General features: G+C 34.7%; 1 protein-coding gene across 9 annotated transcripts in view; it reads left to right on the forward strand.

Annotated features, from left to right (window-relative positions):
- The first annotated feature begins 450 nt into the window (after positions 1 to 450).
- LOC101724434 (ATP-binding cassette sub-family A member 6) overlaps positions 451 to 27,230 on the forward strand; it is a 60,502-nt gene continuing 33,722 nt past the window's right edge. For 3 of the 9 annotated variants that reach the window (XM_021248597.2, XM_021248596.2, XM_021248595.2), the window contains exons 1-12: positions 451 to 1,125; positions 1,488 to 1,646; positions 2,134 to 2,234; positions 3,788 to 3,992; positions 4,933 to 5,091; positions 6,277 to 6,380; positions 7,130 to 7,356; positions 10,782 to 10,923; positions 11,622 to 11,807; positions 14,759 to 14,906; positions 16,758 to 16,926; positions 21,967 to 22,025. In XM_021248597.2, coding sequence (XP_021104256.2) covers positions 2,139 to 2,234; positions 3,788 to 3,992; positions 4,933 to 5,091; positions 6,277 to 6,380; positions 7,130 to 7,356; positions 10,782 to 10,923; positions 11,622 to 11,807; positions 14,759 to 14,906; positions 16,758 to 16,926; positions 21,967 to 22,025 — 1,495 coding nt within the window. In that variant the 5' untranslated portion in view covers positions 451 to 1,125; positions 1,488 to 1,646; positions 2,134 to 2,138. The remainder of the gene's footprint in view (positions 1,126 to 1,487; positions 1,647 to 2,133; positions 2,235 to 3,787; positions 3,993 to 4,932; positions 5,092 to 6,276; positions 6,381 to 7,129; positions 7,357 to 10,781; positions 10,924 to 11,621; positions 11,808 to 14,758; positions 14,907 to 16,757; positions 16,927 to 21,966; positions 22,026 to 27,230) is intronic. The other 6 variants (XM_013067629.3, XM_021248594.2, XM_087208575.1 and 3 more) reach the window with 6 other exon arrangements.

Genomic DNA, 27,230 nt, shown 5'->3' on the forward strand with positions numbered 1-27,230 from the left:
ATATAGGCTTTAACTCTGTACATATATATATATATATATATATAAAACTTTCTCTATATATAGGCTTTAACTCTCTCTATATATAGCTTTACCTCTTTTTTTTTTTTTTTTGGTACCAGGGATCAAACTCAGGACCTTGCGCTTGTGAGGCAGGCAGTGGAACCACTGAACTAAATCCCCAGCCCTAACTCTTTCTTCTTTTAATTATCCAACTTTACTCCAGAACATCTCTCAGCTTTATGATTATTAACATCTGTGGACTGGGAGCCATGTCAAATATTTGAGATTTCCCAATTCATGGACTTTGGTCAAGAAAAGTTTGCAGTTCTTTTCAGAAAGACTTTGAAATGAGAATTGAATACTTTTTTAGTTTTTCTCTCCGGTACTTATGCACAAAAGTTTACCTCAATGATTTTTTTTTAGTCATTAGCAATGCATTTACTCTTATCTTGTTCATGTGTATTATAAAATCCTACATTTACTATGAATACAGCAGGGGAAAGGAATTTGTTCATAATTATTCATTTGTCCACCCTGGGTGTTCTTCCAAGACAGACTATGGATTGCTTAGCTCTATTAGGGAAAAAAGAGGAAAAAAATCTGCTCCACTATGTTCTGCCTGCTTAGGCTAAATTTGGCAAATTCACAGATGTGTTAAACATTAATGGGAAAAAAGAGATTTCTCACACAAATTTAACTGCTTTTTTGGTTTGTTTGTTTTTTTTTCTCTTTTTTTGCTCTTTCCTCCATCTTGGTCTCATGATGTCCAATTGACTAGTACCATTTTCCTTATCTACCATTTCCCCTCTTCCTGGAGTTGAAAGGCCAAATGAACAAACATAGGGTTTGTGTTATTCCAACCAATCACAGAACAGTTATTTCCCTGCAGAATGACTGGCTTAATGAAAAAAGAACACAGAAAACAAAACAAGTCTATCATGTGCAGCTTTGCTTGACTTTTTCAAAAACCACCGCTTTTCAGAAACCAATCTGAGTAAGAACTGTTAGGAGTAGCCACCAAGTTAAGGACTAAATGAAGAAGCAGCAAAAAGTTTAAATTGTTACACTAGACAAAAAGAACTGTGGTTTGACTTTTTCCTGAGTATTTATTCTACTTTCCTGACAGTAAGTAAAGCTTTGATTTTTTTGTATTATGTCAAATATATGGATACTAAAATCAATCTTATTTTTCAGAAGTTTCCAAATACTTATATGTTTTATGTTGTTTACTTAGTGGCTAAATTTTTGTATTTTTTCCTATCCAATATTTATTGTTTAGATATACAGTAAAAGAAAACTAGTAAACTTTGTTTCTGTATTAGTTGAGGGGGAATTTTCTGAATATTTCAATTTGCAAATTTGTGAAAATAATTAACTTGACATATTATAAAAACTGAACAATGGTTTCTGTTTATTTGAAACCATTTAGGCATAAAATATTTTCTCCTGTAATTTTCTTCTTGTTCTTTAAAAAAACTGTTTTGTAGTTTGTTTCTTGAGTTATTCAGGGACTTCTGAATTCAGGAAAACTGAGAGAAACTGTTTTAGCTTCCTGTGGCTCAGAATCAAGTTTCAAGTAATTTGAGCCTGGATTGTTATTCCACATTCTAATTCATTTCTTAAAAGTTGTTTACTTCACTCTGAAGGTAAATACTATAAAAACATTTTCTTGGGGTTATATCTGATGAGCATAATTTGACATTCAGATAAATGAAATAGAATTTTGATGTTAACTTGATTAGCTCTGAGATTCCTATTAAAATACAAGAAACAAGAAATGACTACTAATAGGATAAGATATAATTTAATTATTCTCTCCACATTGTTGAATTCTGATAAGAGGTAAAAACATGTGAGATTATCTTCCAGATTATGAACTCTAATGGTAGTTCTTCCATTGTACTACTCTGTTATTATACAAGTGTGATAGTAATTATTCTAATTCCCCACCAAAACTCACTTTACCAGATAGCTTAAAGTGAATATATGAATATTTGAGGTGAAACTTTAGTCATGGATTATTGCAATAGTATTTTAAACTGTTTTAACAAGTAATAATGAAAAGTAAAATCAAGATTTCTTTCTAATACTTATTTTTCTGCTTTACTTTCTCTTTGTTCATTTAATGGACAGGTGAAATGAGCATAAAACAAATAAATGTATATCACCAAACTCAAGCACTTCTGTGCAAGAATTTTCTTAAGAAATGGAGAATGAAAAGAGAGAGCTTATTGGTATGACTGAAGGTTTGCCTCTGTCTACACCTAGAACTCTTATTTTATTGCCTAGTGATTTCAAATGTTATATTTTAATTACCAGATTGTATTTACTGATTTTGAGGTTTTTCTCTAGTTGCATTTGTTTAATTGAGAGACTTAAAATAGTCCCTGAACAATAATAAAAAATTATAAAGAATTCAAATTTTATGCATATTTAAAGAGATTAAATTAAAATTTAATTGTATGGTAAATTATGGCAAACTGTTAAAGCTACCACATATTATACAGTTACAACCAAGAAATAGTAAAAATTTTGCCTAATATAAATTGAGAACTTTGAATTTTGTGTTCTTATATTAAAGGCTATTAATTTTCTGTATAAAGATTACTCCCAGGAATTATGACAAACCAACCCAACTGTTGGTTTGCATTAAGCAAATGGTGGGCTAGTGACAGATAACTAGCCCAGAACTCCGTGGCTTCACAGAATGAAATCCATAGACTAAAGTTTGGTAATAGAGAAGTGGGTTGGATGAGTGGAGGCATCTTCTCTAGTCATTCAGGGACCAAAACTTCTTCATCTAGGAACTCTGCTATCTCCCTAGATCCTGGACATGTCCATGGAATCCTCTGAATCAAATCAGTAGATCAGGAAAAAGATGAATTGAGACAGAAATAGTATAGAAGATTATGCTAAGGTTCATTAGCCAGTCCTGAAAGGGTCACATATGACTTCTGTCAACATCCCATTGGCTAGAACTCAATCATTTAGTCCCACTTCATTTTGGGAGGCTGGGGACACACTCTAGCATTGTGTCAAGAAGGAAGAGATTGTCGATATTGGAAATCTGCAGATAGTCTCTACCACTCAGGGCACTGGTAGCACTGAGCTACATCTTCAATTTCTTTTAAAAAAATTTTTTAAATAGAATCTCAAGACAGGGTTTCACTAAGTTGCCCAGGTGGGCCTTCAACTTGTGTTCTTCCTCTCTCAGCCTCCCCAGTAGCTGGGATTATAGGCATGTGCAGTTTCTAACACAATGATATGACAATTGACAAAAAAATTTCTATATGCTACTCTGAATGCTATCTGGGAAACTCTGTGCCTTATAAACTCTAGAATTTGCTGCCCAGAAATATGGAGATTATTATCCTATTAGACATTCTGTTAGGTTTTGTTTTGTTTTGTTTTTGGCACCGGGGATCTAACTCAGGACTTTGCGCTTGGAGGCAGGAGGCAGAACCACTAAGCTAAATCCCTGGCTCCCATCCTGTTAGTTTTTACATAACCTCCTTCCCTGAAAATAAGATCTACCCCAGCAGGTCTTATTTTGGGGGGAAAATGGACTTCTGAAGTGCTCCATGTTTTAATGAAAAAATTGACTGGTAGCACCCTTCCAAAAAAGATGCACCTCGTGAATCAGTATTATCTTTCATTGGATTCTCCTTAGTTTGAAGAGTACATGGTCAAATTGGAATTTGTCCTCAACAGTTCATTAATATTGACTGACTTTAAGGGGAAATTATCTAAATTTGTTTTTTTCTCTCTTTTTTACAATGTTTTATAGGAATGGGGCCTTCCAATACTTCTAGGACTGTATATAGGCCTGTTTTCATATTTGGGAGAAAATAACCAGTTTCCTGAAATGCCTCCTCAAGATCTTGGGAGAGTAGATAAATTTAATATCTCTTCGGTAATGATTGTATACACACCAATCTCTAACATAACCCAGCAGATAATGAATAAAACAAAATTTGTTCCCTTTATGAAAGGTAGGTGTACTAAAGACAAGAAAGAATTACTTATACTAGTTTTTAAAATAAGATTTATTAATTTGAAGTCACAGTGATGCTAAATAATTATCAAGATAGCCCACAAGTTGTTTAGGTCACAGCAGTTATCCTTCTGAATCCTTTCAGCTTGATGGAGATTCAGTTTAGGAAGGTCCACATTTCTGCTGGGTATAAATATTTACAGAATAGTGACCAGAAGGAATATATCCACTGGTGGGTCGGTATGTCTTTAATATGGAAATGCAACAATTATGATTTATAGCTCAAGAAAAGAATCTAAATAAAAGATTGGTCATGGTTATTGGGCCATAATTGTGGAGAGTAAAATGGATCACTGAAAATTATTCTTTTCTGCATGCAGCATCATTTGTAAACATTTTTAAAAGTCTTCATTCTAAATTAGGTCAGGAAACTAGAATTAATATTTCATTCTTTGGTGAGTGGAGTGTAATCTGGCTACTTATTGTTTAATATTGAATTTCTAACAAATGAGATTTCTGGCTGTTAGAAATAGTCACTTTATCTTGTTTCCTATATAAGACAAAGGCCATGTAAATTGTCTATATTTCAGTAAATATGAAATCTAGACGTCTCAGCTGTATTGTAACTAAAACAATTTCCTCTATTTTTTATATTTTCATTCTCTTATGAACTACTTATCCTAGCATAATGTTTTTTGTGTACCTAACACTTGTCCTGACACTTACTATTATTAAAAGAAAACACAATTCTAATGTATGTATCCTGATTCTGGAATCTAGAACATTAAAATAAAATTTCCCACCTTGTTAGTTTATTTGATTTAAATGGAAAGTGATTTTAATTTAAGTCTAATGAAAATATCTAATAACAGTTGAATATTTTGTTTTGATGAAACTTTATGACAATTTTCTGTCTATTTTTACCTTGTAATTCACAGAAGAAAGAATCATTGGGGTGCCAAATACAAGCTATATGGATGAAATACTGTTAAAGAACTTACCACGTGCTGTGGGAATCATCTTTAGTGATACTTTCTCTTACAAGTTAAAATTTTTTCAAGGACATGCAATTCCATTTTTGAGGGAAGATTTATCAAGTGAGTTTTCATATAAAATCTCATGGCATGAAATTTAATGTTTTTAACTAAAGGAATAGGTAGTGATAGGGAACAGAGATTCTTTCAATGGCATCTGAGAAAACAGAATGACATTTTATTGTTGAACTTATTCCAGACCTAAAAGTATATTCCCACTAGAGGTTTACCACCCAAGATTCTTGAATAACAACATATGTCTACTGAGGTCTCAGGTGTGTGTTTCAAAGGATGCAGGGGTGATCAAGACTGAGTTCCCAACACCAGGTGAGAGTCCAGTGGAGTAGGAAAGACAGACATTAAATAATTAATGGAAAGTCCAAAGAAACACTCTTGTGAAGACTTAGACCAGGAGGATGTCAGATGTGAGAAGCTAGTGGCATTGTGTTTCAGATAGAAGAAACACAAATGTGAAGAACCCGAGGTGAGAAAAGCAACTATGGAAGAAACACATGGAAAGGAATGTAAAGGGAAAATGATGCTAAAGCTACTCGGGCTGGATCCTGTAAACCTAGGGTACTGGATAGCCAGTGATGCACTTTCATCAAGGCAAAATATGTGAGCTCTCTTGATTTAGCCCAAAGAAGGTACTGCAGATGCTTTGTGAAGAATGTAGCAAAACTTCCCAGTGAGTTGATGGTGGCTCAGATGATAAGGGACGCAGCTGAAAGGAAGAGAGGCTGATGGGTTAGAAGATCTCTTAGGGAACAGAACTGATATGACTAGTAAAATCATTTCTTTCCCATTCATTCACTGAGTGTTAACATGCTCTGTACTGTTCTTGGTCCTGAGGACCGAGGTTAACAAAACACAGAGCTTATTATACATGCAACAAAGTAAGATAAATCAAGGTTAAAAGATAAACTGTAAAGCAGTGATTTTAGATATTTTATTTATTGTGATCATTAAAGACTAATGTGATAGTTACTTTTGAGTGGAGATCCAGATGAAGGGAAAGAGTGAACCCCACATTCATTTATAAGGAGAGCATTCAGGAGCAAAGAATGTGCTGGAATGTGTTTGGCATTCTGAGACAAGGCATGGAATCTAGTATTGCTGAAGCAGAGTGTTCACTTTCATCTTCTTTTTATTTCCTGACACTGAGTTGTTTTCCCTTAGATTCTTGTTTCTTATTCTCCAACTGCCCTCCTCTCATAATGGCAGGAATGCTTTTCTTTGTGCTTACAGCTCATTGCTTGATGGCAGGTGATGATTTTTTATGCGCATTGTCCTCGTATTGGAGTAGAGGATTTGTGACTTTACAAACTGCCATTAATGCTGCTATAATAGAAGTAAGTCTTCATCTGAAAATTTGTAATGTAGCTTTGGATTGGTTTAATATAGTGTAATGTAAACTAACTCCAGCAGCACCAAGGTTTTGATGAAAGATGACTGTCTTACTTCATTTGTGCTGCTGTAACCAAACATCTGAGACTGGTTAATTCATAAAGAGCAAGAATTTGTTTTTCATAGTTCTGGAGGCTGGGGAGTATAAGATCAAGGTACTGACAGGTTTAGTGCTAGGTGATGGTCCATTCCTGACAGGTATCACCATCTAAATGTCTTCATAGGGCAGAAGAACGGAAGAGCTAAAAGGCTCTCAGCTAGTTCTGTCCAGCCCTTTGACAGGACACTAATCTCTTTCCTCATTATCTAATTGCTTTCCAAAGGCCCCACCTCTAATGTCAACACAGTGGGGATGAAATTTCAACATAAATTTTAGAGGGGACGCATTCAAACCACAGCAATGACATACATTCAAGTTTTCACGCTTATATAACGAAAGAAGTATTTAGACGAGGGGGCCACTGATTATTTTTAAACTTTCAATTTAGAAGTGGTTCAGAAATACAGGAAGTTACAAAAGCAGTGTACAGGGAGGGTGGTATATCCTTTACCCAGTGCTCTCCGATGCTAAAAATCTTGCATGGCTATAGTACAATATTAAAACTAAGAAACTGACATCACTAAATCCTCAAGACTTACTCAAATTTCACCAGTGACTATTATTTCAATGATTTATGTTTGTTTAAATTCTTAGATTACAACAAATCACTCTGTGATGGAGGAGCTGATGTCAGTCACTGCTATAAATATGAAGACATTACCTTTTATTTCTAGAGATATTCTTCAAAATGAGATCTTTATTTTATTCTGCTTGATTTACTTCTCCTCATTTATATATTTTGTATCACTTGATGTTACAAAAGAGAGAAAAAAGTATAAAGATTTGATGAAAATGATGGGTCTACGAGATTCAGCATTCTGGTGAGTGAGTAACTCAAGTGGTGCAAACTGATAAACAGAAACTATGAAGCCGTGGAAAAATGTTATTCTTTCTGAACATCATGGTTTAAATTTGATATACTGGGTGTTTTTCCTTTGTTCTGAATTGTTGATTTACTCTTTGTTAAAATTTGCCATGAAAAATGGTGGTTACAATTTACTGGGCACTTTTCCTGTGCCATTAATACCCTAAACTAAGCCTGGGATAGAGACACTACCATCCAATTTGTAAACAAGGAAAGTGAAAGTGAAAGAGAATCAGAGCACCAGAGGTGGGACTTTAGCCAAGGTGTTCCGACTGCAGCTCTTCTGCTTGATCTGCCTGCAGTTATCAGCTGATTTGTCCAAGCTTCCTCAGGTTGAAGAAAGTTTAAAAATAGCTATAGACTAGCATGTAGAAAGGGTTAATGAGAACCTTTGCTTCATGTATTAATATTTATGTCTTCCCTGTCCCACAAATGATTTACAGTGATTGTGAAATATGTGTATATGTATATATCTTTCTGTGTTTGTATCAATACAAATAACTGCATAGAAACAAAGCAAAATAATAAATAGGTGAGATTAGTAAACAGAAAAGAAAATCATATGAGCTCTAAACTCCCAAGAAGACAGAGAATTTTATAAGATTATCAGTGACAGAATGTGTATTTCCTAGGAAAAAGGAAAATAATCTGTTTATTTTACACCAAAAGAGTGTATTTAAAAAATATTGAATTGGGCCAGGGATTTAGCTCAATGGTTTCTCCCAGTGCTGCGCAAGCGCAAGGACCTGAGTTCAATCCCCGGTACCAAAAAAAAAAAAAAAAAATTGAATCGAGGGGGATAATTCTCCATGTATTTCTCACATCAAGAAGATATTTGTGCATGTGGAACTATCTCAAATAGATACATAATTATTTATTGAATAATCTTTTGCAAGCTACATATTCCCCGAAATAATATTATGATCTAAGAAATCTTTCCTATTCTGTAAAATATATTTTGCCGAGAGAATTTTAATTTGTATGAATTGTGAAATAGAAAAAGAAGAAGTCATGTTTTAAAATTTAAAAGGAAGGATTTTTTTTTTTTTTTTTGCACTGGGACATGGAGAAATACAAAGGAATGAATTTATTGCCACCCATGAAATCTGTTAGATGGGAACACAGAGGGAATCATTGGAGAAGGGCTTCTTTCAGTCCAGGACGGGTTCCGTGGGACAGAATGCTTGCAATCACTCAGAGAGTCTCCAGTCAATCTCATATTAAAATTTTTAAAATGTTCCTTTGAGCTGATTCATTCTCAGGATGATTCTTATATACATGTACCCTAAAACTTAGCAAAATGAATTTATGTATACATCGTTATAACTATAAAAAAAGAATTTTGAAACAGTTCCATAAAGTGCTGTGTATCTATTGAAAATACATCTCATTACTTTTTCTTGCTAATGTCATAAATGTGAAATGTAATCAGTATTTATTTTTTAAATACTATGTCTGAATTACTTTGTTTTTAGCCAGAAGTTTTTATAGGTTTATTAACATCTCTCAGCTCCACCCTGCAACTGGTTCCTTTTACTAGGTAATGTTTAATCTTTTTCCCTGGTAATCCTCCTATACTGTGTATTTTCAATTCCTACCTAAAGTAGTTCCCTTCTGTATTCAGAAAGTGAATTCTGCAGAATGTGTTATGCTTTTCAAATCTGATATTTCTACTACAGGCTGAAATTTTGTAATAACAAGAAAATTAAAAATAAGTCAACTAACCAGCAAATGCAGCATAAACGTTCTACTGGGACATACTGATACAAAGTCCTGGTGTTAATACTTTTGCTGTATTTTTTTGGCTGTTGAATTCATATTTAATTATGAAATTTTAAACAGACAAGAGACTGTAGAGAGAGCAAAGGCCTCTAGCTTCATCTGTTCCTTGTTGCTGATTTATTTTTTGACTTTGAATAACCCTATTAACTAATAGGGATTTACATTCAATTTTCTTATTTGTAAAAAAAAATTTGGACTAATGCGCCCTACAGTCTTATTAGAGCTAAGATTAAATACTAATTCTTCTTAAGTAGTTTCTAAAAGTGTGAACATGAACATATCTAAAGGAAAGCAGTGTGAATATGCAAAGGCATGCCATAGTTTATATCAGTTTAGGAAATCATGAGGAAGAATAGGAAGAATGGAATGGGCTTAGAGGAATTATGAAATTTCCAATTTTATCCTACTACTGCATCCACGCAGAGATCCTCAAGAATGATCAAATTATCATGTGCCCCTGATGGTTGTAGAATTACTTGGTTGACCAGTAGCTGTTAAGTATCATTCTATCACTAAGACAATTTGGAAATATCAACTAAAGCAGAAGATACAGTCTTTAATTCATCAATATCACCTTACAGATATTCTTGTGCATTACTTCAAAAAAAGCCAAATATGAGAAAGTTTTTGGCAACTGTCTTAGTTATTTTTCTCTCATTGCTGAGACAAAATATCCAACACTCAAAGTTTAAGGGGGAAAGGTTTATTTAGCTCACAGTTTTTTGAGGTTTCAGTCCGTAATTGGCTGGCTGCCAGGCAGGGTGGCATGGCAGACAGGAATCACAGAGGAGAAACAGTTCATGGCAGACAGAAGGTGGCAAAACAACAAGGGACCACAGCTCTTTCTATCCCTTATACCCTATCCAGGCTACTTAGGATGAGTAACACACCCTTAATACTAGTGCTCTTAATCCCAGCACTGCACCATGAATCAATCCCAGCATCACACACTCTAGATCCAGCCACCCCTTGAAAGAGCCCCACCTACAACTACCTGCGGCTTTGGGGGTACATCTAGACACAAGCCATAACAGCAACACTGTAATGAGAAGACAAATTAGAAACAACCCAAATGTCCACGGGCAGAATACTAGGATATGTTCATACAATGAAATATTTATTATACAGCAGTGCATAATATTCTTAATGTTGATCAAGAAAGGCAAATTGCAGAAGAATACGTACAGTATGAGAGTTTAGACAGTGTTCATACTATTTATATAATATACACACACAGAGCTGAGGCCTAACTAATAGGTACCTACAGGGACATGCTGATGTTTGTAGTCATTTACTTGGTTGAAGCATCCTTTCCCATTGGTGGTTGCTTATGTTCAGTATCTATTATCTCTAGATGGTAAAGGCAATCCAAATAGGGATTATAAACAGTGTATTTAGAAAAGTGGTTACCTTAGTAGGAGGAAGGTGAATTATTATGGTCAGGTAAGGGGTGTATAGTGGGCTTCTTGCATTATAATTATCATGTTTATTAAGCTAGGTGGCAGATACAAGTGTAATATTATTTGTTAGATGCTTTTTCATCATTAAAATATTTCTTAATAAAGTGAAAATAATTTACATAATTTCTTCTTTATTTAGGTTCTCCTGGGGTTTAATTTATGCTAGCTTCATCTTCATTATTTCCATATTCATTACAATTATCATAACATGCAACAAAATTATAGTCATGACTGGCTTCATGGTCATATTTACACTTTTTTTCTTATATGGCTTATCTTTGGTAAGCTCATACATTAATTACTACTTTTTCCAATTTAGGTCTTAGCTGTATGTAACAAATATTAATGCCTCAGTAGGTTAGTACCAAGTACTATCACTCCTTTCATGGTGTGTGTATGTGTGTGTGTGTTTGCTCGATAAAATCTCTGTGGATGTGAGAAAATGATGTAAGCCCATGTGAAATTGGATCTCTCTTTTGTGCAAAGGTCTAAATTAATCAAACGATGCATCAAAAATAAAGATGAGTTTGAATTTAAAACTACTTAAGACTTTTCTAGATGATTGTTGAAAATTTTTTTGATATGTTTTTCCCTAAAGATCTCCATACAAAATATCTAATCTGCTCTCCTCTTCTTTCTCTAAACAAGGATCTCCAATGCTTTCTGCCCCGGTTATAGATGCCTTTCCTTAGTGCATTAATGTAGCTTCATTCAGTTTTTCCAAGTCTGCATTTCTACCCTATCCTCATATTTTCCTCCACCCCTTCCTTGGCAACAAAAACCCAGTATACAAGGAAGGCAGATAAAGATCCTCTTTCAGAGAAGGATTGAGAGCAGGGCAAAATCATTATACCTTAACAATTTCATCACTTTCTCACTGACAGTTATCTTTACAGTAAAAAGATGTTTATTTCATTGTGCCACCAGTGATTCTTAATGAAGTGAATACATTTAACAGCTAAAGTCTACTGTCTTTCAGATAACCTTAGCTTTCCTGATGAGTGTGTTGTTGCAGAAGGCTGCCCTCACCAACTTGATTGTGTTTCTCCTTACACTTTTTTGGGGGTGTGTGGGGTTCACTGCACTTTACAGACAACTTCCTTCATCCCTGGAGTGGATTTTGAGTATTTGTAGCCCCTTTGCCTTTACTGCTGGAATGACACAGGTAAAAAACAATTAATTTATTGTTGAACTTTTAAAAGACTTTGATACTTTATAAGCACTTTTTAAACTTTAAACCTAATTTGAAAATGTTTTTATTATTTTTCTGTAGAAAAGTTGTCATCTCATAAGTAAACTTAAATTATAAAATTTTCACCAATCAGCTGTATTTTCCTTCTGAGATATTTTTTCCTGTATACAAATATTTTCCCTTCACATAATGAAAGCATCCTGCTAGTTTATTAAAAATTGCTATGTAAACCTATTATGAAAACATTTAAAAATAAATTATCAGTCAAATATGGACAACTTTTAAAATATGTAATACAGTTTAACAAATAATTATAAAGCAAATCAAAGTACCCATGAACTAGATTAAGAGATAGAATGGTACTAAACATTCCATCCTCTGAAAGTGTTTTATGATAATCATTTCTTGTTTTTCTTATACCCATGTTTGTGTTTCAGAATATAATTTTCTAGTTTTGCTTATTTTGACCTTTATATGAATTATGTTGTATAAAATATATTTTGAAAATTTGGCTTTTTCATTTAACATTATATTTTTAGGTATCATTCATAGTTTTGTGTGTAACTTTAGTGCAGTGTTGTATAATATTCTATTGTATGAATATACTATCAGTTTTCCTATGATAGATAAATGACATTAGTTTCCAGTCTTGAAATTTCATTTGATTGATTGATTGATTGAAGTGCTAGTAGTTGAATCCAGGGCCTCATATGCTTGGCAAGAGCTCCACCACTGACTGGGCTATACCCCAGCCATAATTTTTGATGATTTTTAACACAGCTACTACAAATATTCTTGTACATGTTTCCTAGTGTGCCAGTTTTCTTTGGTCTTTATCTACGAGTTGAGTAGTGGGTCCTACAGTACATAAACATTAATCTTAGAAGCTGCATCAAATTTTTTTTCAAATTCTGTCAACTTACATTTGTGCCAGTGTTTTAGTGATCCAGTTTTTCTAAATCTTCACTAACATTTCGTATTGTCAATTTTTGAAACTGTATCCATTCTGATAGATTTGTAGGGATTTATTCTTGTGATTATTAATATCCTTTTTCTAATTATTGAAAAAGCTGTGTACCTTTTCATGTTTAGTGGTTATTTAAATTTTTCCTTTTTGTAAATTGTGTATCCAGGGCTTTGCTTATTTTTCTACTGAGTTTTCTTTATTGCTTTGTAGGAATTCATTATACACTGTTGGATATCAGATATTTTTCAGTTATTTGTTTGTAGGGTTTTAAATTTATTAATGGTATTTTTATAAACAAAGGTTCTTAATTTTGATAAAATCTAGTTTATCAAGTTTTCCTTTTCTGTAAAATGCTTTTGAATCAATTTGAGAAGTCAAAAGATATTTTGCTTTATTTTTCTTTTTTTTTTTCTGGTACTGAGGATTGAGCGCAGGGCCTTAGCACTGAAATATATCAACAACCCTTTTGAAAATTTTTATTTTTATTTTTTATTTTTTTGGTGTTGGAGATCAAACATGGGACCTTGCACTTGCAAGCCAGGTGGCAGAACCACTGAGCTAAATCCCTGGCCTAAAATTTTTATTTTGATACAGGGTCTTGCTAAGTCATTAAATTGCCCAGGCTGGGTTTGAATTTGCAGTCCTCCTGCCTCAGCCTCCCAGAGTGCTGGAATTACAGGCTTGTGCCACCACACCCAGCTTTACTCTAGAATCTTAATTGATTCAGCTTTTACATATAGATATAAAATCTATTTCAAAGTAACTTTTGTGTGTATAGGTTGAGGCAGTATTAATTTTGTACATAAATTTCCCACTCTTCAGCTCTGTTTATTGAAAAGAACATCCTTTCCTCAAATAAATTGCAGTGTTTCCTTTGTCATAATTCAACCAATCATGTATTGGCCCATATGCTTGTCATCGTTTATTGCTACACTGTCTTAATTTGCTTTGTAACATGTCTTTATGTCTGGTATTCACAGTTTTATTATTTTATTTTCTTTTTCAAAAGAAATTTATTCTAGTTTCTTTGAGATGCTGTAAATTTTAGGATTAGATTATCAACTCACACACATACATGTGCAAAGCTGTTAAGATTTGGATGCAATTAAAGGTTTCATTAATTTTTAGGAAATCTGACAGTTCTGGTGGCATGAATATAATATATCTTTGCATTGATTTAGATCCTCTTTGATTTCCCTTAATAATTATTTTAGTTTTCAGTGTAGTGGTTTTGCATATTTTATTTGTTTTGTTGTTTTGTTTTGTTTTTATGCTGGCGTTTGAACCTACAGCCTGGCCCATGCTAGGCACACACTCTACCAGTATGTTTAGTAAGAAACCGGCCTTAGGAGCAAGACTCATTAGGTTCTGATGTCACCTCATTATGTGAATTTGACTTTGACTGGTTAACCTTCTCCACTTTGTGTTTTATCATATGTAAAATGCAGATAAACATAGGAAGGCTTACCTCATAGAGTTATGATGAAGACTAAATAAGAAAATATTTTTTAAAACACTTAGAATAGTGCCTGGAACCTAATAGCTACCATAAATAAAAATCTTTATTTACAATAATAAAACTAAAAGATGTAAATTCTCATCATTATTCTAATTAGATACTTTAAATTTTTAGATTCTTTAAACATTTGCATATCATTTGTTACATTGAATAGATATTTTGTGATATTCCAATGACTTGATGAAAGCAAGCAAATTAATTTTAATTTAAATTCTAGACTTTACATACTGTATTTTTAAAAACCAGGCTTCCTTTGATATTCTTTTGGTCACTATATAATAGAAATATTTTAACTAATAGCTTTGTTTACTTACATGTTTGCTAGATAACTTGTAAAGGTCTCTTGAAAAAGCTAGTTAGTAAACTAATAACTCTCAATGCTATGCCAAAGTACGTATTTGCTAATTTATACTTTTATTATTTTTGCTTAACTCTTAGATTATCCACCTGGATTATAACTTGAATGGTGTAGTTTTTCCTGACCCTTCAGGAGACTCATATATAATGATAGCAATATTTGCCATGTTGGCTTTTGATTGTCTTATCTACTTGGTATTGGCGTTATACTTTGACAAAATCTTACCCTGTAAGTAGTAGTATATTTTTCTCTGACCTCTATAGTTATTGATTACATTGAATAGTTTTTCTTAACATTATATAAATATATTTTTAGAAGTGAAAATCAATATTTTTTGATCTTGGTCCAAATGAATTCTCTTTTTCTACTTCATAGATTTAATAGTTCAAAGAAGTTTCCTTGTAAAAACAATTATTCTTCTGACTTCATATGGTAGTATATTATAATTGTATGATAATACTAATTATAAAACAGTTATATAATAATTAAATAATGTTACTTTTACAAGTATCCTTGAAAGGCTTTGGAATGAGTAATACTTAGGATATGTATCAGAATAAGCTGGAAGAAACTAGCTCTTGCTATAGTTTGACTAGTACAGGGCCATTGCACAAGGGACATGTTCTCTAATAAATATTTGTTCAGCATTATTCTCAGCATTTTTCATATTTACAGAAGTACATTATTTATATGGTTAAATTTTCTTTATTCCACAACCAAATTTTACATAAACCCAAAATTTCTTCACACATAGTAGAATCAGAATGCTTTTGTCTATGCATGATCTTATTTATTTTCTTATTTTTATTTTATATATTTCCTCCATTTTAACTGTAGTTAAGTTTGTCTTCTATGTTTATATGTATTTTTGGTATATATTCCTGTTTATATCTCTAGTTTATATTTGAGGGTCATTAGTACTACTTCATATTTTTTAATTGGGAAAAAATTTAAAATGTAACCATATTTATCCAGAGAAGTATAATTTATTATTTTTATTATTTTATTAGTGTGCTTCTATGTCAATATATAGATTTTAATATTATATTCAACTGTATTGCTCTGGTTAGATTATTTAAGTTCCCAAACATGTCTACAATTATTTTCACGTGCCATATTAAGGCTTTGTGTTTTCGCAAATGTTTGATTTCTTCCATTCTTCTAAATATCTTTTAAATCATTTTTTTATTCAATAAGTTTATTGGTATATTTTGGGTATGCAATATGATGACATTCATCATTGGGAATTTGTACCTTTACATGATGTATCTTGGTTCTTATTTCTTTTCTCATTCTCCTACCCTCTCTTCAAGCCCTCCACCCCTCTCTACTTACAAAGATGTTATTTCTAGTTTTTCCTTTTCTCATATACTTTCCTTTCCCTTCTTTCCTTTCTCCTACTCTCACCCCCCCAATTCCCTTTCCCTTCCCCGTTTGGACCTTTTCTTCCTGTTTCACATTATCTATTATACATTATGGTCCTCGTTTACACCCATTTGACCCAGCTATCCCCCTGCTGGGTATCTTCCCAAAAGAATTAAAACCATCATGTTATAGCAATATATGCCCACCCATGTTTATAGCACCACAGTTTGTAATAGCTAAAGCTTGGAAATAGCCCAAATGCCCATCAACTGATAACTGGATAAAGAAGGTGTGCTTTCTTTTATAAAATGGAGTACTACTCAGCCATAAAGAATGAGAAACTACAGACATTTATAGCTAAATGGATATACATTGAGGCCATACTCTTAAGTGAAATAAATAGGACATACATATGTAAATACCAAATAGTTTCTCTGGTTTGAGAAAATGAAAGTGTAGATCATGTTTTATTCAAACCTCTGATTTGTATTTTGTTGAAAACTCTATAATATTGTTTAATTTTGCATTGTTCTTTCATTTGAATTCTCATTGTTTATTTCATTAAGTTTTCTACTGAATAATGGGAAATAAGATGGAAAATAATTTTTCCACAACGTTTGAGAGTTCAAGACATTTGCACTATTCTGAACAGGCTTCTTTACTACTTGTATTAATATTACTGATCTGATATTATATTACCTCTTGATTAATTAGATGGGAATGAATGCCATTATTCTCCATTATTTTTCCTGAATTGGTCATCTTGTTTCCAACACCGAAAAACTGATAATGAGGTCTTTGAGAAAGATATAGATCCTGAACATCCCTTTGATGATTATTTTGAACCTATTGCTCCCGAGTTCCAAGGAAAAGAAGCCATCAGGTAATCACATTAATATTTATACTAACACATGATCACAAGGCTAAAGAATTGTTAACCTTCAGCAAGAGGGTGAGCCTGAGGCAGTACTGTGAACCCCAGAAACCTCTGCAGTAGACTCTAATCTCTTCCCTAGTGTACGATGCAGGCCTGAGGGGAAAAACTAAAGACAGGACTAAGAGTCAGAAAGCGAGGCACCAGGATGACCAATGCCGGTGCAATGGACAAAAGCCCTGGACAGTCCAAGCCACTGATTTTTATTGGTAATAACTTGGGGTAAAGGCGAGCTATGTGCAAGGGTGGAACTATATTAAGGATGTGCAATCCTGTGGTTTCTATGGAAACCAGTGGAGACAAGGCCTGTAAAGGAAAAGACAAAGCATTCTCAAATTAAGAACAGAATATGGGCCGGGGATTTAGCTCAGTGGTTTTGCCGCCTGCTACGCAAGCGCAAAGACCCGAGTTTGATCCCCAGTACCAAGGTACCAAAAAAAAAAAAAAAAGAACAGAATACACAAAATATATGGTTGCAATTAGAACATTGTTTTTCCTAGTAAGAAGGTTTTGGTTGTGGGAACGGAGTTTGGGTGCGAGTTACTCTGCCCTCGGCCCGTAAGCTTCTCCTGGTCTCACTTTTTATGAACAAGCCAATTGTGGGGTTAACTCTTTACAGCCTGCACTGGGCATAATCAATATTTCAGTCTCTCACAAGGCAGAATATTGATACAGAAGGAGTTTGTTTTTGTCAACATCACCAGTTTCTCCTAACTGTACCTGAAAGGAAAATTTCCTTTGATTACCACCATACAAGGTTACCTGTCACTTTCCATCTTCCCTGCCTCCCTACTTCTGTCTTCTGTGCCCACCACTCTTACATTTGCTGTTTTCCTTCTCTGAACCTTGTCTTCTGTAGTTTCATCCAATTTTTGCTGGATGGTAGATGAAGAAGTTTGGAATCAGATTCTTACCTACTCACACCCACTCTTATCTCTCATTTGATGTGTAATCTTGGAAAAATGAGTAATTTTCTCTGAGCCTCAGTATTTTCTGTGGAATAAAATAAACACTTAACTTTCTAGGGTTGCTATGCAATCTGATGTGGTAATGGAATCCTGTGTGGAACACTTAAAATATCTGTTTTCAGATTGTCCTTTCAGTAGTTCCAACTCAGAGGGTATGGGATTGAACACAAGTATTGTAGATGTTTTAAAACCCTGTAGAGTTTTCTACTATGTTTGAAACAAACTTTTAAAGAAGCAGAGATTTAAATATTAACTGCTTTTTATGTATCATATCTTCATACAGTATTTACTATGTTCCAGACATGCACTTAATTTTCACAAAAAGCTTTCAAAGCATGTAGTTTTATTTTCCTTATTTTACAAATGAGAAAAATGAAGTACAAAAAAGTTAAATCCCTTGCTAAGTGTCACACAACTTGTAACTAAGGAACTGTGGCTGCCATCCAGACAGTCTGGCTATTGAATCTATGCTCTTAACATCTGGTTACCATTGAGATAACAGGTGGCAAAGGAAAATGAATAAGTAGAAAGTGAAATGTTCATCTGTAAGACAAAGGGCATAGGTAGGCCTAGGCTATTTACTTAAGCTTTGCCTATCTACTGTCTGTCCTGTTTTTCTGTTAAGATTTCTGAGGGGAAAATAAGCCACACCTGCCCCCAGCTAGTATACCAGGTTTGTGGAAGGTATCTATCCAATTGAGAAAGCTCGAGTGAGAAATGATCCCCAAAGCATCAGTTCCAATGTCATCAATCCCTTTATACCAGTTGGGAACCCTAAAAATAAAACTACATTATTATAATATGTTTTGAAACAAGTTCTGGGGCTACAGAGCAGTTTAAACCTGCCCTTGGACTATCCAAAATTAGACACAGTTTCTGACCCTTAAGTGTATCTTCTTTCTTCACTGTGACCCTTTCATAGTCACATTATTGCCCTTCCTCCACCACTAGAGGATGTTGAATTTATCCCAATCAATCCTGATGTGTGACTTCAATTTGGTATGAATATAAGAAGTATTAAGGTATTGATTTATTTTTTTCTTAAATTGTCTCTGCTTTTTATATAAATGAATTATTTCCCTTTTCCTAGCAGTCTTTGAGCTTTATGTGACCAGGGATATGTAAGAAAGCTTGTAGAGTTCTAACCAGAATCATAATCTTGGTTCTATAAAAATATCTATTTTTCTTTCACAACTCACTCCCTCTCACCCATAACCCTTCATTCCTGTTCTCCTCTGAGACCACTCGTGTGAACATCTGTACATTCCTACAACTATAGACCATTCAAGAAACATTCCCAGAACACAGGCAAGAAGCCTATGCCAAACATAAATGCTTATCTTCATCTCTAAAATTTGGGGAGAAAAAACCCAGTTGCTCCTAAATGGAATTTTCTTTATTAAAGTAAAGCATTAAAGTCCCACTCCAGTGGGCATCCCACTACACAAATAAGGGCTGAAATGAAGCCCCTTGTCAACCTTCACATCTTTTAACTCATCTTATTCACTCCTTCAGCAAATGGAATTTGAATTTACTGTGCTCTAGGTTTGATGCTAATCTTTTGGGATACAAAGATGATGAATATTTCAAGAAGCAGACAATCTACACAAGAGGATAAATAGATATATATAAAATTTAATCTGGTAAATATGGGAATAGGGATATTAACTAGGGGCTATATGGTCAAGAGGTATATTAACTAACCCAGTTTAGGAGAATGGAGGAAGAAAATATGTAGTTTTCCCTTTAATAGTTAAAAATTACTGAAAAAAATTAGGATTTGAAAGTTAACATAGTCACTACTCAGGTTGAATACATACACATATTGTTATTTTATTTGGTTCATGTTTTATTAAATATATGAGCTTATTAAATATCATATTTAATAAAATGTTTTAGACTCCTTTGATCTCTTGATAATATTCACTCCCTCATCAGAATTGGATTTTATGATGGATTTAGTATTGTCACTCCCATCCGTATTTACATAATTGCAGCTTGCATTTTTATTCCTAAACAACATGTGTTATAATTCTGTTTTTAAAATAGTCAGTAGATGGTATGATATTGTCCAATATTGCATATTGCTTTTATACTCGGCAATATGTTTTTTGAGATCTATTCATAGTGATAAGAAAGAACTAATGCACTGGTTTTAACTTTAACATACTAGTTTAAGATATGAATCTACCACCTTATCCCTTTTGACACTGAATGACATTCTAGTTGTTTTCTACTTTTGCTCTCACAATCAGTGCTGCAATGAACATCCTTTTAAGGATAAGCAGGGTAAAGTGATGTTAATATGTGCATATGTACACTTGTGTATGTGAACATCTGAATGTATGTGTGTGTGCATATGCATATGGAGAGGACACATTTGCCCATCAAGCAGGAAAATAAAGACAAAGAGCTCTAAGCTTTGCACAGGATATAACAGGTGTTAGCTGGTCCTGGCAAAAAAAAGATGAAGCAGAGGATGCAGAAAGAAGTCAATGGAAAAGATAATGAGAGGTTGCTTTATGTTGTTCAGAAGAGCCTTCATTTTCCTTCAGAGGCTCATGGGGAAATCCTAAAGAGTGTGGAGGAGTGAATAAAACTGGTTTGAAAATAAATCCTCCTATTTTCTGTGTGGAACTTAAATTCTAGGAGGGAAATCTGGAAATAAGGAAAAGAATTAGAGGTAGTAGAAAAAGGTGAATCAATGAAAGACTAAATGAAAATTATTATAATTAGTATGAGGAAAAACGATCTAAGACTAGAACTATTTCTGAGTTAAATTTTATGGGACATCATAATTGGAAAAATGATTGATGAGTCTGTGTTAAAAATTAAGACAAGAGAGGCGTGTCTATGTGACATAAGCTCCACAATGGTAGAGGGACAGGTATGGGAGGTGATCAAATGAGATCTTGAGATCTTTCTGAATATTCACCTTCTCAAAAGTGACCTCACATTACCAACATCTGAGAAACTTTTTCTACTATCCCAATCCTCAGTCATCATCCCACATCAATTGCTGTGAATCTTCAAGGGTAGTTCTCAGGCATCAGTTTCCTTTGGATTCCAATGTGCATTCAAATTTGATAATCACTTATTTAAAAGTGTGTGTATCTCAGAGAGGAAGGGAGGGAGGGAGGCAGAGAGGGAGGTGGGGGGAGAGAGAGAGAGAGAGAGAGAGAGAGAGAGAGAGAGAGAGAGAGAGAGAGAGAGCCTAGAATGAGAAGCCTAGATCCATAATGTACATGGAGAACTCTGTAGAACAAAACATGGTGTGTCTAGTGAAAGAAGAGGATCTTACTAGGAAACAGAGAATGAACATATGGAAAACAGAAAAAAACCAATCAAGTGGAATGTAGACACTTTAAAAAAGAGAAAGTCACCAATAGTGACTCAATCCAATAAAGCAAGGATGGAAAAGCATTTGTTTCATTTGATAATTTGGAAGCAACTAATGATTTAAGTATGAAGAGGTTCACTAGAGTGTTTGGTTCAGAGATTAGAGTGAAAGTAAGGAAGAAAAGAAAGGTAAGAAAGTGGAGGTGCTAGATTTATATTTTATTTTGAGAACTATGTAAAGAAAGGTGAAAAATTCAATTGTCTCCAAAGCATAGAGTTCGAAAGAAGCTGTTGGAATGTTATAGAAAATACAAGGGGCTGAGGGTTTGACTAATGAACAAGGTTAGGGGGAAAAGGAAATGATGGTTGATGATTCTATGATTAGAAGAAAGAACTTCAAATGTTCCTAAAATTAGAGGAAAAAATGATATTGCAAAGTATTTTTCTACATTTTAAAACCTAAATGTTGGTATTTTAACATTAAATTTCTAGAAATTCTTTTATTTTTCTACCTCAGGAGAAAGGATGAACTGAAAATAAGTATTTGTCCTGTTAAGTAGTCTGCTTATGTCATCATTACTAAAGTGATTGATTTGTATCTATCACTATAACTAGGCATATTCATGATCTATGCTATTTTTACCTCTATGTTGACTAAGTAAGCACCCCTATATTATTACAGAATCAGAAATGTTAAGAAGGAGTATAAAGGAAAGTCTGAAAAAGTAGAAGCATTAAAAGGTAAATAAAATATTTAATTCTTTCATCAACTTTATTTAAAAAAATGGGAAAAATTCTATGTGCAAATTTTGAAACTTAACCAACTCAAAAAAGAAAAAGAAGAATGCAAGTAAGTATACCACCTTGAAATTAATCTTGATTAGGAATGTGATGTAAAGTCTTTTCACAAATTTTATGGATCTACCAATTTTCAAAAATGGGATCATACAAAAAAACCCACATTTTCTTTATCCAGTCTCCAGTTGATGGCCATTTGGGCTGTTTCCAAGTTTTAGCTATTACAAATTGTGCTGCTATGAACATGGGCACACATATATCACTGTGGTATGATTCTTTTAATTCTTTGGGGAAGATCCCCAGCAGTGGAATAGCGGGGTCAAATGGGATTTCCAGTCCTAGTTCTTTGAGGTATCTCCATACTGATTTCCACAGTGCTTGCACCAGTCCACACTCTCACCAGCAGTGGAGCAGGGTTCCTCTTTCCCCACAGCCCCACCAGCATTTGTTATTGGTTGATTTCATGATAGCAGCCATTCTTTCTGGAGTGAAGTGGAATCTCAGCATTGTTTTCATTTGCATCTCTCGAATGACCAGTGACGTTGAACATTTTTTCATGTATTTATTTGCTATTTCTACTTCTTTGTCTGAGAAATGTCTGTTCATTTCAGATGCCCATTTTTGGATTGGGTCTTTAAATTTGGGAGGTTTGATCTTTTTAAGTTCTTTATAGATTGGAGATAGTAGACTTTTGTCTGAGAAAGAGCAGGTGAAGATTCTTTCCCACATGTTGGGTTGTCTCTTCACACTGCTGGTGATTTCTCTTGCTGTGAAGAAGCCTTTTAATAAGAAGAGATCCCATTTGTTGACTGTTTGTGCTAGTTCACGAGCAACTGAGGTTTTGTTCATAAAATCTTTTCCTACACCGATGTCTTCAAGGGTTCTACCTAACCTCTGTTCCAACTGGTTCAGCGTTTCTATTTTAATATTTAGATCTTTAATCCATTTTGATTTTACTTTAGTGCATGGTGAGAGATACAGGTCTAGTTTTAATCTTTGGCAAGTTGAAGCCCAATTTTTCCAGCACCATTTATTAAAGAGGCTATCTTTCCTCCAGTGAGGGTGTTTGGCTCCTTTATCGAAGATGAGATGGCTGAGTGTGTCTGGTGTTGTTTCTGCATCTTCTAATCTGTTCCACTGGTCCTCAGGTCTGTTTCTTTGCCAGCACCATGCTGTTTTTATCACAGTAGCTTTGTAGTAGAGTTGCAGGTTGGGGATTGTGATACCCCCTGCCATGTCTCTGTTACCTAGAATTGCTTTTGCTATTCTGGGTCTCTTCTTGTTCTAAATGAATTTTTGGATTGTTTTCTCAAGGCCCATGAAGTATGCTGCTGGGATCTCAATTGGAATTGCATTAAATCTATATAGCAGTTTTGGAAGTATGGCCATTTTCACTGTATTAATCCTTCCTACCCAGGAGCAGGGGATGTCTGTCCATTTTCTGATATCATCTTCAATCTCTCTTTTCAGACTGCCATAGTTTTCAGAGAAGAGGTCTTTGATTTCTTTCATTAGGTTGATTCCCAGGTATTTCAGTTTTTTGGATGCTATTGTGAAAGGAATTATTTGTCCTATTTCTCTTTCAGTGAGTCTGTCATTGGTGTAGAGGAAAGCTATTGATTTTTGTGTGTTGAACTTGTAACCAGCTACGTGACTGACTTTGGTTATTAAGTCTAGAAGACTTTTGGTGGAGTTCTTGGGGTCTTCTACATAGAGTATCATGTCATCTGCAAATAATGACAGTTTGACTTCTTCATTACCTATCTTTATTCCTTTTATTTCTTTCTCTTGTCTAATTGCCGTGGCTAATGTTTCCAGAACTATATTGAACAAGAGTGGTGATAGTGGACATCCTTGTCTTGTTCCTGATTTTAGTGTGAAGGATTTCAGGTTTTGACCATTTAGTATGACATTGGCTGTTGGTTTTTCATAGATGGCTTCTATCAGTTTGAGGTAGAGACCATCTGTTCCAAGTTTTTGGAGGGTTCTTATCATAAATGCATGTTGGATTTTGTCAAATGCTTTTTCTGCATCTATGGAGATAATCATATGGTTTTTGTCCTTGGCTCTACTGATATAGTGTATTACATTGATTGATTTGCGTATATTGAACCATCCCTGCATCCCTGGGATGAATCCCACTTGATCAGGGTATATGATCTTCTTGATGATCTTCTGCATTCTATTTGCCATTATCTTATTAAGGAGTTTTGCATCTATGTTCATGAGTGAAATTGGCCTATAGTTCTCTTTTTCAGTTGGGTCTTTCTCTACTTTGGGGATCAAGGTGATGCTTGCTTCCAGGAATGAATTTGGGAGTATTGCTTCCCTTTCAATTTCATTGAAGAGTTTAAACAGTAGTGACAGCAGTTCCTCTCTAAATGTCTTGTAGAATTCAGCAGTAAAGCCATCAGGGCCCAGGCTTTTCTTAGTTGATAAGTTTTTAATTACATTTTCAATTTCATTGGTTGATATTGGGTTGTTCAGAAATTTTAGGTCTTCTTCATTCAACTTTGGTAATTCATATGTATCTAGGAATCTGTCCATTTCTTTTGTGTTGTCCATCTTATTGGCGTATAGGTTCTGGAAGTAGGTATTGACGATCCTCTGGATTTCTGCTGGGTCTGTTGTAATTTCACCCTTTTCATTCCTAATTGCATGGATTTCGGCCTTTTCTTTCCTTTCTGATAAGGTTGGCTAAAGATTTGTCAATTTTGTTGATTCTTTCGAAGAACCAACTCTTGGCTTCATTGATTTTTTGTACCATTCTCTTAGTCTCCATTGCATTGATTTCTCCTCTGATCTTTATAATTTCCTCCCTTGTATGAGCTTTGGGGTTGTCCTGCTCTTCTTTTTCTAGAAGCTTGAGGTTCAGCATCAGGTTGTTTAATTGGGCTCATTCTGTTTTCCTAATATGCATATTCACTGCTATGAATTTCCCTTGTAAGACTGCTTTCATTGTGTCCCATAGATTCTGATATGTTGTATTGTCATTGTCATTTAATTGAAGGAACTGTCTGATTTCTTCTTTAATTTCCTCTGTGACCCATTGGTTATTCAGAAGTGTATTGTTCAATTTCCACGTGTTTATGAAATTTTTCCAGTTTCTTTTGCTATGGATCTCCAATTTCATCGCACTATGGTCTGATAATATACAGGGGATAACTTCAATTCCCTTTCACTTCCTTAAACATGTTCTATGTGTGAGTATGTGGTCTATTTTGGAGAATGACCCATGTGGAGCTGAGAAGAATGTGTATTCTGATTTTGTAGGGTGGAAGACTTTGTAAACATCTATTAAGTTCATTTGTTCAAGAGTTCGATTGAGTTCTAGTATTTCATTACTTATTTTTTGTCTAGTTGTTCTATCTATTTGTGGCAGTGGGGTGTTGAGGTCCCCCACTACAATTGTATTAGTGCAAATATGACTTTTCGTGTCCGTTAGTATTTGTTTTATATAGTTGGGTGCACTAGTGTTTGGTGCATAGATATTTATGATTGTCATCTCTTCCTCTTGGATTCTTCCCTTTACAAGGATGTAGTGTCCTTCTTCATCTCTCTTAATCAGTGTTGGCTTGACATCTACTTGATCTGCCAAGAGGATAGCTATTCCTGCTTTTTTTCGGGTTCCTGTCGCATGGAGTATTGTTTTCCACCCTTTAACTTTCAGTCTATGAGTTTCCTTTTGAATTAAGTGTGTTTCTTGTATGCCGCATATTGTTGGATTTTGCTTCTTGACCCATTCTGCCAGTCTTTTTCTTTTGATTCATGAATTGAGACCATTAACGTTGATGGTTATAACTGAAACGTATTGACTTGTCATTGCCATGACTTTTTTTTTGTTGGGTTCTCCCCCTTTACATTTAATTTGTCATGCCAGATGGGTTCATTCTGCTTTGCTTCCTGGGGTTGTGATCCTCAATGTCTGTTCCTAGGATATTGTGTAAAATTCTTTGGAGTGCTGGTTTGGTATGCATGAAGTTCCTAAGGTGCTCTTTGTCATGAAAGTATCTTATTTCTCCGTCAATTTTGAAAGATAGTTTTGCAGTGTACATCAATCTGGGTTGGAGGCTGTTTTCTTTCAGGGCTTGGAATATGTCACTCCAAGCTCTTCTTGCCTTGATGGTTTGTGTTGAGAAGTCTGCTGTGATTCTGATGGGCTTTCCTTTGTATGTGATTTGTTTCTTTTCTCTGACTGCTTGGAGAACTTTGTTCTTCTGTTGTGTTTCTGGAATCTTAACAATTATATGCCTACATGTAGATTTTTTTTTGATCAAGGCTATTTGGAGTCCTATATGCCTCACTTATCTGTATGTCAAGCTCTTTTCCCCTGCTTGGGAAGTTTTCTGCCATTATTTCTATGAAGAGATTTTTTTATGTCATCTCCACTCTCTCCTGTTTCTTCATTGAGCCCAATCAGTCTTATGTTATTCTTCTTTGCATCATCTAGCAGTTGCTGGATTGATTTCTCATGTTCCCTCATAATTTTGAAGCAATTTTTCTTTTCCTGGTCACTAATTGCTATCTTATCTTCTATATCTGAAATTCTGTCCTCACATTGGCTCATTCTGCTGTGTAGACTTTCAGTGGAGTTTTTCATGTCCTGGAAATCTATTTGCATCTGTTTTATGGATTCCATTTGTTTCTTATATTGGGATTCCATCATGTTCCTGAGCTCCTCTCTAGATTTATTAATCATGTCTTGCACTAGGAGCACAATATCTCCTGTTATCTGAGAAATTATTTCTGATTTCATTTTTTCCAGATCCCCTTTTGTTGCCAGTTCAGTGAGTCCAGGTGGTTGAGTATCAGAGTGTTCCATCTCATTTCCCTTTGGGGTTGCTGTAGGTGATCTGAAAGTCTGGTTTTCAGACTTATTTGCTTGTTTTCTCATTTTGACTGGGGCGGGGGGCTGTTAGCGCCTGCACGGATTACCTCCTTTGAGCTGGGAGAGGTGGGACAGGGGCTGGGGGCAGCAGTAGGGATGGTGACCCAAAAGCCCTTTCCTGTGGGCTGGGAGCAGCAGGAGGGATGGTGGCCGGGAAGCCCCTTCCTCTGGACCAGGAGCAGTGGAATGGCAGCTCAGAAGCCCCTCTCACTGGGCCGGGAGTGGTGGGAGGGATGGTGGCCCGGAAGCCCCTTCCTCTG

This window comes from Heterocephalus glaber, unplaced genomic scaffold, assembly GCF_053883595.1.
Source record: "Heterocephalus glaber isolate CG9 unplaced genomic scaffold, H.glaber_assembly_v1.0 deba00000937, whole genome shotgun sequence".
Classification (NCBI taxonomy): domain Eukaryota; kingdom Metazoa; phylum Chordata; class Mammalia; order Rodentia; family Bathyergidae; genus Heterocephalus; species Heterocephalus glaber.